The sequence below is a fragment of the Amphibalanus amphitrite genome, unplaced genomic scaffold (assembly GCF_019059575.1).
Source record: "Amphibalanus amphitrite isolate SeventyFive unplaced genomic scaffold, NRLGWU_Aamphi_draft 001425F_arrow, whole genome shotgun sequence".
Classification (NCBI taxonomy): Eukaryota; Metazoa; Arthropoda; class Thecostraca; order Balanomorpha; family Balanidae; genus Amphibalanus; species Amphibalanus amphitrite.
The window spans coordinates 126783-138978 of record NW_024882918.1 but is presented as its reverse complement, the minus strand read 5'-3'; the positions used below and the strand labels follow the sequence as shown (position 1 = coordinate 138978).

The 12196-nt window shown below is 46.1% G+C and overlaps 1 protein-coding gene across 1 annotated transcript; it reads right to left on the bottom strand.

The window, feature by feature from the left end:
- Positions 1-1504: 1504 nt before the first annotated feature.
- On the bottom strand, positions 1505-9791 carry LOC122372973 (RYamide neuropeptides-like). Its single transcript, XM_043350676.1, has 5 exons — positions 9723-9791; positions 4356-4526; positions 3217-3303; positions 2342-2453; positions 1505-2006 (listed from the first exon to the last, which is right to left on the bottom strand). Exons 2-5 carry the CDS (start codon positions 4519-4521, stop codon positions 1973-1975), a joined length of 399 nt encoding a protein of 132 aa, XP_043206611.1. The 5' UTR covers positions 4522-4526; positions 9723-9791; the 3' UTR covers positions 1505-1972.
- Positions 9792-12196: the final 2405 nt, after the last annotated feature.

Genomic DNA, 12196 nt, shown 5'->3' with positions numbered 1-12196 from the left:
AACTTTGGAGGCCTATATCTCAAATTCGAGTGCAAATAACGAGCCAAAATTTTCATCAAGGTAGCGTCACTTCTTTGCGCATTGGTATGCCAAATTATAACACTGTAACATCATTTTCAAGCCAGCAATCTTATGTTGAATTAAGTAACACGTTTTTGCTTTTTTGCCGATGTTGAACGGCAGTAATGATTGGCTTAGACGTACCATGTTAGAAAAAAAGAATGAAAAAATAGAACACGTGAATGAAACCAGAACGTGTGTTGTTATTTTAAAAGATTTTGTCCCACTTATGTGCCAAATATTCAAATACTGTCACTGAGCCAAAATAGTGTTTATGGATGCCATTTGTTTTAACAAGTCCTGTTTCGAGCAGGAGTGGCACGGTGCATGGGTTACTGCTGATCGCCCTCCCTTCAAGAAGATCAACTAGTTATCGAACGAATAAGGAAAAAAGCTAGAGGGAATGTGTCACCCTGAGGCCTGAACCATCAACGAGACTAGTTGCCAGTAGCAGTCATGGCTGCAGGTCGTGGTGCCGAGATGGAAGTGGTCCGTTCACTCATATTTTTTAGTAAAAATCTGAGCAAAAAAGTATTTTTTACATGGCATGCTAGAAACACGAACCATTTAAAAAGTAATTGACCGAATAACATAAAAATCATAGCATTTACTGAAAATGTATGCCGCATTGACTATTCGAAGTCTCAATGTTGTATCTTTATCACTTTCTGAGAAATATTGATTTAAAGTTGGGAACGTTTTTTTCTGGGCCACCCGGGATGGATGAAAATACCTATCTTTAGTTTCTTTCGTTAGTTTTGAGTGTTTGTGTTACGTCTGTCTAAGCAAGTTTGTAAATTAGGTAAATCCAAAAGTTGGGAGTACCTACGCCATTCCGAGCAAACATTACCACGTCAAGTGACCAATAGGCAATGCCCTCAACGTGTTGATAGCTGGCTATAACTCTCAAAAACAGAAATATAGATAGAGCATGCTCATTGTTCACCGTTTCATCATACCTTCCGACTCCCATGATCATTACGCCTCGGAAGTACACTCGATTTCCTAACCTCAACACTTCTCCGATATCTCATTATAACTTCCGAGTTGGACAGCTGACACCATCATTTCCTAGTTTATAAATAAACTACCTGGTCGTCTCTGCTGGTCATGAGCTCTGTTGTCCAGCGATGAATCATGATCAGTTGGCCAATCGATCGGTGAGCTATAACTTATATACCTACCGTCCTACAGCTTCACACGAGATTTCATCAATGTCGTCACCATTCACTGCCACTGCGATATACCTAAATCTGTTTGACCGTGTGTTTAATGTGGCAGATGTTTTCATCAGAACTTTAGTCCAAATCGATGAACGGATTTGAGATTATTCTCGAGATCAGGTCAATGTCAAATGGATGAGCAGATGACTCAACATCATTTGAAGATGCCTGCACACCGAGATGGAGTCATTGCGTTCACTAATGAAAACAACTCCAATGTTCATCATCAAACGTATATTATTTAGCCACAGCTGTAACATCATCGTAACTACAGAGTCGAGAGGAACGTATCTGAGCCGCCCAGAAAACGTCCAGAATCGTTACGAAGGGAGCGCATTTCGCCGACATATCCTTTCACAGTAACGAGTGACCCGCGGGCAGACGGGAGACCAGCGTTTGGAGGTATTCTGGTCGCACGCCAGCCTCGGGGTTGTGTGTATCTTGTCGCCCGCCGAGCGGAGGTCCGACACCGCGGTTTTTGACAAGGGCACGCCGCACTGTGACATCTCTGTCGGTATGTTTCGTAGTGTACCAAGATGGCTGCCATGCCGACCTCTGACCTCTGTTTGACCTCTGACCGCGGCCTCTGACCTCTGATCGCGGCCTCTGACCCCTCAATGGCTGTTGGAGGCTGATTGTTGCCCTGGTAAGGCTGCTGTGTCTCCGGCGGAGACGGACTGATTTCAGCGTCACTCAGCTGGCAGTCGCGGAGACTCCAAACCTCTGAAAAGGATTGAGTTATTAGGGTTTTTATCGGACACGCACGTCACACAGCGTGCCTGTGAAAACCACATATTGAGGTTTCCGATGTTGATAACGTAAAGGTAAATAAATACCGTGTAGGTAGACAGCGTACAAAAAGAGGTCGTTACGTTATGGACGCAAAATCATTTCTATGGTCGGCGTGCCCTAAAAACAAACAATAGCCGTAACGAACTGTAATGCAATCATTACAGCTCACTCGTTATAATCTAGATTTTAAATATCTTTTGTAAATTTACATAGGCAATTTACCTACATCCTATGATGTTTTAATGAGGTTTTTCATATTAACTTACAGACGACATCTGTAGACTCGGTCTGCTTCTACCAGAGAGCAGCGGAAGTTGAACTGGTCCGCATCAGTCAGTTCGGCCTCAGTTAGATCCACCGGGCCCGACTCGGCCACTTCTGACGGCAATGACGCGCCGGGAGAGGTCAGTACGGGTCACCGAGGTCAACACGGGGTCACAGAGGTCAGTTTGGTGTTACATAGGTCATGGAATTCCCGGGGTCTGTAAATATACTGCATACCGTGTAGGTCAGCGCGGGGTCGCAAAAGTCAGCGACTCGGGCACCGATTAGCGTGCTCTGCGCACAACAGCATATTGATTTGGACGAAATATGGAAACCGATGAATGATTTTTAAGCTTCAAATTTAATGACTCTTACGTAAATTAACTTCCAAATTGACTTATTTTGGAGTAAGCGGCCATGTGGCGATGACGCCTTTTTGTTATAAGCAATATTTTAAAACAAAACATACAACATTTTTATCTCGTTAAATGCGCTATCAACGTCAAATCTAGAACGTTTCGCTTCTGTGCGATGTTTTTGAGTGACCCGATTTGACCAGATTTGTGACAGAGGTGACGCCGTTTGGTGCAATAAAATCTGAGGTAAACAGAGACCTCCGGTGGTCACGCTGGGAGCGACGCGGACGGTTTGCACTACAGCCGGGTTCCGGCGAGTGACACGACTCAATAGGCGGCGCCGGAGGCCACGAGCGGGGGCGGGGCGGGGGGGGGGGGCGGATCCACGTCACTGTCCGCCGCCGTCACCGCCTCGCTCCCATGTCTGCAGCGATTGCAATTTCACCAGACGGTGGTGTTTTACTGATGATTCACTGTAAAGCTTAGTTTTCCTTAGTTTTATGCACCAGCATCTCTCTTACCTCCATAGTCTGCAGGAACTTCAGACCGTTTTCCGAAGCGCGGTCCCAGGTAGAAACGATCTGCTTTCGGTTGTACCCGGATAGCACCTGCAAATTGCGGACACGTTTAAGAATATATGATATTAGTTATTACTTACTCTATCACGACCATTGTAGAAAGAGACCATCGACATTGTTCGCGATCGAACTAACACCATGTTGAAGGGATGCGGGCTTAGTTCATTTCTGAAATGTTTTTGCAGAAATAGTATCCACGCACCAGCGGTTTCATTCAGCCGTTTTTGCTCTGTTGTTATTCTGGCCTGATTCAGACCAGGATAATGCTGTTGCCGAGTTTTCATTGGAATAACTATTCACCCATGGTGTGCTCTTGATTTATTATATATCAAGCACAACTACAAGTTAAATTTTGATGCCCACAAATTGACAATGGTTGATGAAAATTGATGAGATGAAGGTAGCTCCCTTCAATAAAGAACGGTTAAGGTTGTTTCTGTTTGCGTTTCATTCCTGCTGTGGAAAGGGTTTAGAACACTACTGATCTGTTTTCAATTTTAATGGTGTAAAAATAGCCATACGACCTTGTAAGTTGGCGCGTTCACTGAATGGTCACTGACCTCGTGATTTGGCCCGGTTGGTGCTGTCGCTGACCTCGTGAGTTGTCCCGTTTGGTGGTGTCACTGACCTCGTGAGTTGATCCGTTTAGTGGCAAGGCCTACTGATTCAATGAGTTTTCCCGTTTAGCGGTAAGTCCTACTCACCTCGTGAGTTGACCCGTTTATCGATGTGACTCACCTCGTAAGTTGGCCCGTTTGGTGCTGTCACTGACCTAGTGAGTTGGCCCGTTTGGTGCTATCACTGACCTCGTGAGTTGACCCTTCTGTCGATGTGACTCACCTCGTGAGTTGGCCCGTTTGGCGGTGTCACTGACCTCGTGAGTTGACCTGTTTAATGTTGTTACTGACCTCGTGAGAAATCCCGTTTGGTGGTGTCACTGACCTCGTGAGTTGGTCCGTTTGGTGGTAAGACCTATTGACCTCGTGAGTTGGCCAGTTTGTCGATGTGACTGACCTCGTGAGTTGGACCGTTTGGTGCTCCCACTGACCTCGTGAGTTGGCCCGTTTGTCGATGTGACTCACCTCGTGAGTTGGCCCGTTTGGCGGCGTCCAGCTGCGCCCGCTGGCTGCTCGTGTAGCGGGACGGGTAGGCGGCGCTGGGCCCGACCAGCAGCAGGACTAACAGTAGCAGCACGGCCAGCGCCGTCCGCCAGCCCACATCCCGGCCACAAAGACTGCCGGCCGACATACCGCCTGCGGGCGAACGGGGCGGGGCAGGGAGCGCGGTCAGCGGACGTTTGGAGACATGAGGCCAGTTTTACCACTAACAGATAAATCGCCGGCTACCGGATTTTTTTTTTGCCTTAAGTTTTCCCCGAATTTCGCCATCCTGGCGAAAAACGTCCACTGATGTTAAATGGGTAATGTTAATATCAGCTAGCTTAACTTATATGTTTCGACATTGGCTGGCGTTTTTTTTTTTCGCTTGATTAGTTGACACTGTGGGCGACTTCTGGAAATAAAATACCGGCAGCTGGCTATTTTCTGGTGTTAAAAATTGACTCTGCACTACCAACCGACAGTACAAAGGACGGACCACAAGACATAATACTGGATACGGGACAGATGATTTTACTTTAGTCAACAGCCCAAATAGTCGACGTGAGGATCGAAAATCGCACCGCCGTCAGTCATCAATTACATAACTAGGACTTTCCGATAAATGCAGGCAGTGTGACATAGTGACAAGTTATAGAGGCCATAAGGTAGAGGTAAATTCAACTTCACCTTGCATCTTTTTCTTCAACTTTTCGACTGCTACTTTTTCAATAGACTTGATATTCTGTCTCAACGACCTTTATCATTCGCTTGATAATCAGAGATGATTGTCCCTCCACATTTATTCTCTTTGTGATCAACCAATAAGGGGCAGGCACACAAATGAGCGTTCCGAGTATCTCTGCATCAAAGGCGAAAGCAATCGGAAACAAGATGGATTGATTGCTCTTATCGGGTGCTCTCATGATTGCTTTGACCATATAGCTATAGGAAAGCCGCGAATGTGAGTTCGTTCATTCACTTATGTAATGCAGTGTGTCGATCAGCGGTGGGATTTCTTTCGAAAATAAAAATTTAGTCACAGGCTGTCTTTTTTACAGCTAAAGTTTTTCAGCACCTGACCAATAAACATTCTTTTTCTTGGAGATCGAAAAAATATTCTTTTTTTTTGCTCTGGGCAAATGCTAAGTTAGCTCGCATTTACTCCACATTTAGATCTAAATTAAAGGCTCACTCTGGCCCAAAGACGGCCTCATGCATGCACAGAGCAGTGGCATCTGGCGCAATGGATCTCCATTACGTCAACGCTGATCGTCAAATAATGCACTGGTGTAATTGGCGCCGGAAGTCGGCATTGGGCTCCAAATACTCAGCCAGTATATGCGTTTTATGGAAATTACCCTTTTAGCACAAACTGCATTTTCCGTACGAGTTATGTAGGTATATGCGTATTTCCAGCTATACCACCATCTGTTAGGGGGTTCTGCATGCTGTCCAAATGTAAACAAAGGCACACTCTACTAGCCATAATAAAGAAATAGAAGATCTTAAAGCGTTAGGCAATAGTTCCATGTCATAGGCTCTTGAAAGCCAGCATCGCTTCATGTCGGATGTCGAATAAATTCAAAGAGAACACGGATTCATCGCATGTCGAAATATCGTTCCATTGCATTCACAACACCGATCAAGCCTCCGCGTTAGGGGGTCATGAATGAGCCCCGCCTTGGTCACCCCACCTCAATACACCGCACGCACACGAGCGCCCTACGCATACTGAGTGTCGCCGGCGTTAAAGGCCGTCAACTCCCCGAAACGGGTGACGACACCGGGCGGCGACCGACACTTACAATGACAAAGGTCAAAGGTCACGTCTTTGCTCGTCATCCGGCCTGGATCCACCAAGCGCCAGGGCGGTGCAGCCTACCACTGCCACAGGATGGTGAGGGAAAAGACGCAACAGGGGGGCGAGTCGGTATGAGGGTGGGGGTGGGGGCGGGTGGAGGAAGGGGGGGGGGGGGCAAAGAGCTGCGAGGCGCTCCTGACCGGTATCCTACCGGGCTGAAGTTAATACGAGAGAGACCATTCTGTAGGCGAAATTGGCGACGTTCAGCCAACTTTTCCCGTCTCCACCGGGTTTTAGAATATGTAAAGTTGGTGGCCAGTTGGCCGATCTCTCCGCAATGTGATCGGCAATGAGATATTCTAGCATTCCCTCAGGAAGTGTCAACGCTCGACCTTACTCGTCGGTGCCCCAAAGGAGATCGAGACAGTGTTACATGTCTAATGAGTTCCGCTGGACCAGGACTCCCTCACTGTGAATTCTGCTCTTTTACATAAGTTATTAGATTTGCAATAAATTATACCATGAAATGCATGTTATGGTTATAGTGTATGAGTTGAGAGTAAATGTATGGTTGAGTTGAGGATAATAATGCACGCAAACTACATAAAATAAATTTAAATACCAAAACATTCAAAGATCATTCGTGTGTTTTACTTTTTGTCCAGTTTGAGGCAATCATCCTCTTAATTACCAAGTTTCTGGCTTTCTTTGATAAGTGCATCTCTTCCAGCAGATATAGTGACTAGGGCCCTGTTTCACGACAGGTGCTACCGGCTACAAGCGCTGTTAGAGCTTTCGGTTTCAATGGAAGCACAAACAAAATTTATTTTTGGGCGTCAGAGTTTGCTGATATTTCCCTGGAAACCGAAAGCGCCAATAGCGCTAGTAAACACCAGTAGCGTGCTGTGAAACAGGGCCCAGGTAACACCGACGTTCGCTGTTTCCCAGCATTGCAGTCACTGCCTCCAAAGATTACAGAGCATAACCTGCGGCATTGGCTATTGCAAAGAGCACCGAGTCGAATCAAAAGGTGGCCGAACTTCACCGTCTACTACGAGATTTAACGGTATAAAAAGAAGCCTCGGTGATGGAAACTAAAGGAAGGCACTCAAACGTTTTTTTAAAGGACAGAACTACCACAAAATAATTTGGGTCGAACGAGAGAGCTAAGAGTAGAGCATCAAACTATTTTATAGTCAGATGTGAGATGTCGACGGGAAATTCGATCGGTTACATTGGGAAAGGATAAGCATTTGTCCTTTTCACCAAGGACAACCTTGGTTAGACGATCAGGAGCGTCCATGTATTGGCCCACGCGATCACAGAGCCTTCCGAGACGTTTACCTTCGACAACCGTAACAAACTTCAAGTTGCGACTGAATCTAATGAAAAACAAACAACTGGAAAAGTAGCTATGAGAGTGGAAAAATGAATTCAAAACTAAATATAACCGAAATGGAAGGTAAATTGTAAGTTTTATTCTACTTATTGTGTTTTGTTTTGTTTGCTTTTTTTTATAAGAATTGTAGGCATGTACACTTGTCACATTCCACTTAAGTCACAGGCAATGAGTTGCCTGGAGTGGTAGGCTGTGCCGCATCACACGGGCTGCCAGTGGGTTCACAGTTTGTGACCCAAAGCTCACCATAGACGCGCTTTATTGCGTGATAAACGGCAATTTTTTGCGTTCCAGTCAATTGATAACTTCTGAGGAGTGGAACATCATTTTGTAGTCAACTGTACATAACATTATGCGTGATTACGCAGAATCACCACAATCTGTTGATTGGGTTGAGCATTTGCGCTGTATGGCACGCATGGATTAAAGAAAGGATTTCGTTTATGCCTGTGGTAAATTTGATTAGATTTAACGGAGTCTTTCATCTACTATTGGAACCTATCTTGGCAAATCTTTCTCTCCTAATCAATCGATCAGTTAACCGAATTATTGCGCCACATGTCGCATAACTGTTGGCCAAAATCGGTGGATTTTTAACAGGGCTGCGGAGTCGGAGTCGGAGTCGGAGTCGGAGTCGGTCGGAGTCGACAGTTGTGACCGGAGTCGGAGTCGGAGTCGGAGTCGATATTGGAAACCCCAGCCGGAGTCGGAGTCGGAGTCACCGAAAATCTGTCGACTCCGCAGCCCTGCCAGGTGTGCGGAGTCGGAGTCGGGAGTTGGAGTCGATCGGAGTCGACATTTCTGCCCGGAGTCGGAGTCGGAGTCGGAGTTGGTTTTTGAAAGCCGGAGTCGGAGTCGGAGTCGGAGTCGCCGTAAATCCATCGACTCCGCAGCCCTGATTTTTAAAGTGATTTTGATTTTAATTTCTTTTTAGCGTAAGGTGCTACATTCCAGACGGGATAATCAGTGTTTATTAATGGCTCCTAGAAGTCAGGTAAGAATTATTTAGGCCAAAGTCGCGTAAACGGTAAAACAAGCTAAGGGAGCCAGCGTCCAAATCAGTGTCAACGAATGCATAGGCATGTTTGATTTGCCATTCGTCAAAATAATCCAAAGTTATCCGAGGTTAACGGATGTCACCAGGTTGAGATAACTTTTTTACACCAGAGATCGATGTCTGGGCGATATCGACTGCGTTTGCTTGTTTTGACAGTATTTATGCAGTACGATGCACTTAATAGCAATCCCAAATCCTCCTTCCTGTGCAGTGAGCAGCTCTACAAAGCCCTGCCACAGGTAATTAGTCTGTCCATAGGTTACAGCTTGGCCTGAGAGTTGTGAATTGGATAGTGGGCCTACCGTTAGCTGTTTCTCGTGGAGTGGAGCACGACCATTTACCTGAGAAATCCCAGCTAATTAAAAGACGAGGACGTTTCCGTGTCATCAAGGATGTCAGAGGATTTTTACCCAGGTACCGTTGAGGGTAAAAGCTGAAGTGAGCGATTTTATGAACAAAATTTAATCAAATAGGTATGCTATTGACACATTCTTGAATTCGCAATATTGTCTATCTTTCGCCATAGAAATAAATCACATTGCCTAACAGCATCAATGGGTCGTAACTGGATTTGAACTTTGAATAAGCGTAAAGTCTTGCCTCAATTTCTTTGCATCATAATTAGATATGCATAAAGGTCTTGACATGCATCGCCTGAGCACATGAAAACGAAATCTAGCAACACTTTCATTGGTTAAAGGCTTCTTTTTTTATAAAATCAAATTCGGTCAACATGGCGAAGACTATATGCATTTTAAAGTTAAATTTTTGACCTTCTCTATCATCTAATCACATGCAGTACCTCCTCTTTTGACAAAAAAGCTCATCTAGATGGCTCTTATGTGCCACCAAAGCATGCACGATGCCTACACATCTTGCGTTGCCTAAAACGATCATTTCCCAAACCTTTTAGCGTCACATGGGAGGTCAACAAATGTCCAGTAGACTATTGCATCTCACTTTCAGCGTTGCCACGTTGATGTTGGTTCAGAAAACACCAACCGGGACGTTAACAGCCCAGTTCAGCCGCTGCTCAGTCACGTCACGTACTCCGGCCACGTATCCCACGTCACGTCCGACGTCCGTACATACCTGTGCAGCCGAGAGGTGCTGGGGGGACGTGCACCACCGCTGGGGTCCGAGCTCCGAGTACCAGCTCGCTCCGGAGGGCCTAGCCTCAAATCGGGCCGAATGCACCGCTCGCGGCCAGCGGACCAATAGGAGACCGGCGTGGGCCGCCAGAGAGCCAATCAGACGGGAGCTCCGCACCGGGCTGCCTGTGTAGGTGTGTGTCTGTGTGTCTGTGTGTGTCCGCAGCGGGCATCGGTACCAATTAGGCCACCTCCAGCATCCTGTGACCCCCAGACACGTCACCAAATGCCCGTGAAAGGGCGCCCACCGAGCCTCTGGACATTGATAGGTGATCGGACGAATAACAGCTCGAATCAATTAGAATCAGTTATTGGAAATAATCGTCAACATACACGAGTTCTGTAACGAGTCATGTCACAGTTAAAAGACATAAAAAGTGTAATGAGTCTTGAATGAAAGAGAGCAAAATGGAATAAATTTTACTTAAAAGACGTTTATAACAATACGGTAACTACCGATTGAACGTTAGTTGGAATGTCTGAACGTTTGTTTTGTTATCCATCCTGCTATTTTATTAGGCATGTGTGTTGTGTGTAGGCATTTGGTAGATCACAAATAATAATATTACGAAGGATTACATTTAACATGGTGAAAATAGGTTTATAATTGTGCCGCCTTTTAAATTGCGTCATAAGTCTCCCTCCTCAAAGACTTTGTTGAGTGCAGTTGATAAGATAAATTAATATGGTCTTGACAAAACACTGCATTGCATCTAAATATACTCGAGGGCAGCGCTTTTCGAGGAGCGCTGTGGCCCGAAGGTTTGGACTTTGAATTGTGAAAAACGCCCGCCCGCCGGAAAACGCAAACACCGCAAAACGCGCAAAACGCACGCCCGAAACGCCAACGCAAACGTCGCAAAAAATAAACAAACGCCCGCCCGCCGCAAACCGCAAATAAAAAACGCAAAAACGCCGCAAAACAATAAAACCGCCCGCCAACCGCAAACAAATTTAACACCGCAAACGACGCAAAAAAAAGAAGAAAACCGCCCGCATCGCCCGCCCGCCCGCCCGCCCGCCGCCAAAGACAAACACCGCAAAAAAACACAAAACGCCCGCCCGCCGCAAAACGTAAACACCGCAAAACGTGTAAAACGCACGCCCGAAAAGCCAACGCAAACGGCAAAAAATCACCCGACCGCCGCAAACCACACAGAAAAAAACGCCGAAACGCCGAAAAAAATAAAACCGCCCGCACCGCACCGACGCTAACTGCTAACCGAAAACGACTAAAAGTCGCCCGCCAGCCGCCAAACGCAAACACCGCAAATAAGCGCCCGGCCGCAGCAAGATAATAATTTATCAGCGGCTGGCATACCGCTAGGCTGGTCATTTTCACAAATCAAAAAGATATCTGCAAAAATCTCCTAGATGAAAGCGCCCGATTAAAAAACGGATGGCACGTGCGTGTTCCTCGCCCCCAACTTCCTTTAGGTCAATCGTCATTTGGGTCATCTAACGCATTGACGTATCTGCAAAAATCTCCTAGATGAAAGCGCCCGAGTAAAAAACGGATGGCACGTGCGTGTTCCTCGCCCCCAACTTCCTTCAGGTCAATCGTCATTTGGGTCATCTAACGCATTGACGACCGGCTGGGTGGAATGAACATTGCGCCAAGAAACGTAAGTATATTGTCAAAAAGAATCCCCAGAGTGGTGGATCCCAAAAGTTTGAAACTACCACTTTGGCCCACTGGACGACACCTTAAACAGTTGCCGACCGGATGACACCCATTGTTTGGTCACCCACGCCATAGTATGCATCATGGGTGCGCCGAAATGACCAAAAGTCCCAATTTCCGGTGTGCAGGGTCATTTTCAACGGCACGTGGCACGTGGTTCTGGACTTTTCCGGCCACTTTGCGACATACCCATGGGTAGTGCACCGAATGGTGGTTGATCTGCATGTAAGAAAATGGGGGGTCGTTTGGATCGTTTTCGAGCAATCTGCCGTGGAACGCATTTTTTCATTTTCCCCATTGGCTTAACACGGGAATTTTTAAAGTCACGTGGCACGTGCACCAGATGGTCTGCGGAGGGGAGACCCATACCAGAACGTAGATCACCTGGCCCACTAGAAATCCTGAAAAAATCAGAATATTTGGACCAGCCGTTTTCAAGAGCATCAAGTTGTACTGATCTCAGGCAGCTTTTGCCAAATTGTCAGGGAACTCAGATTTGTTTTTCAATAGAAAAACACAATTCTAAAGAATAGTGTTTTAACTATTGACAACAAACCTTCGGTTATCATGTGTAGACAAAATCGTCTTCTCAGCCCTGTTTCTGGTTTAAAGAAAAAACAAGCTTTGGAAAAACATTCAGCTACTGTTTGAAGCCTTCATTGTCCTATCAGGTGAACATCTTGAAAGAAAAATAAACTCCACATCACCCTAAACGCTGCCTGCCTCTTCTT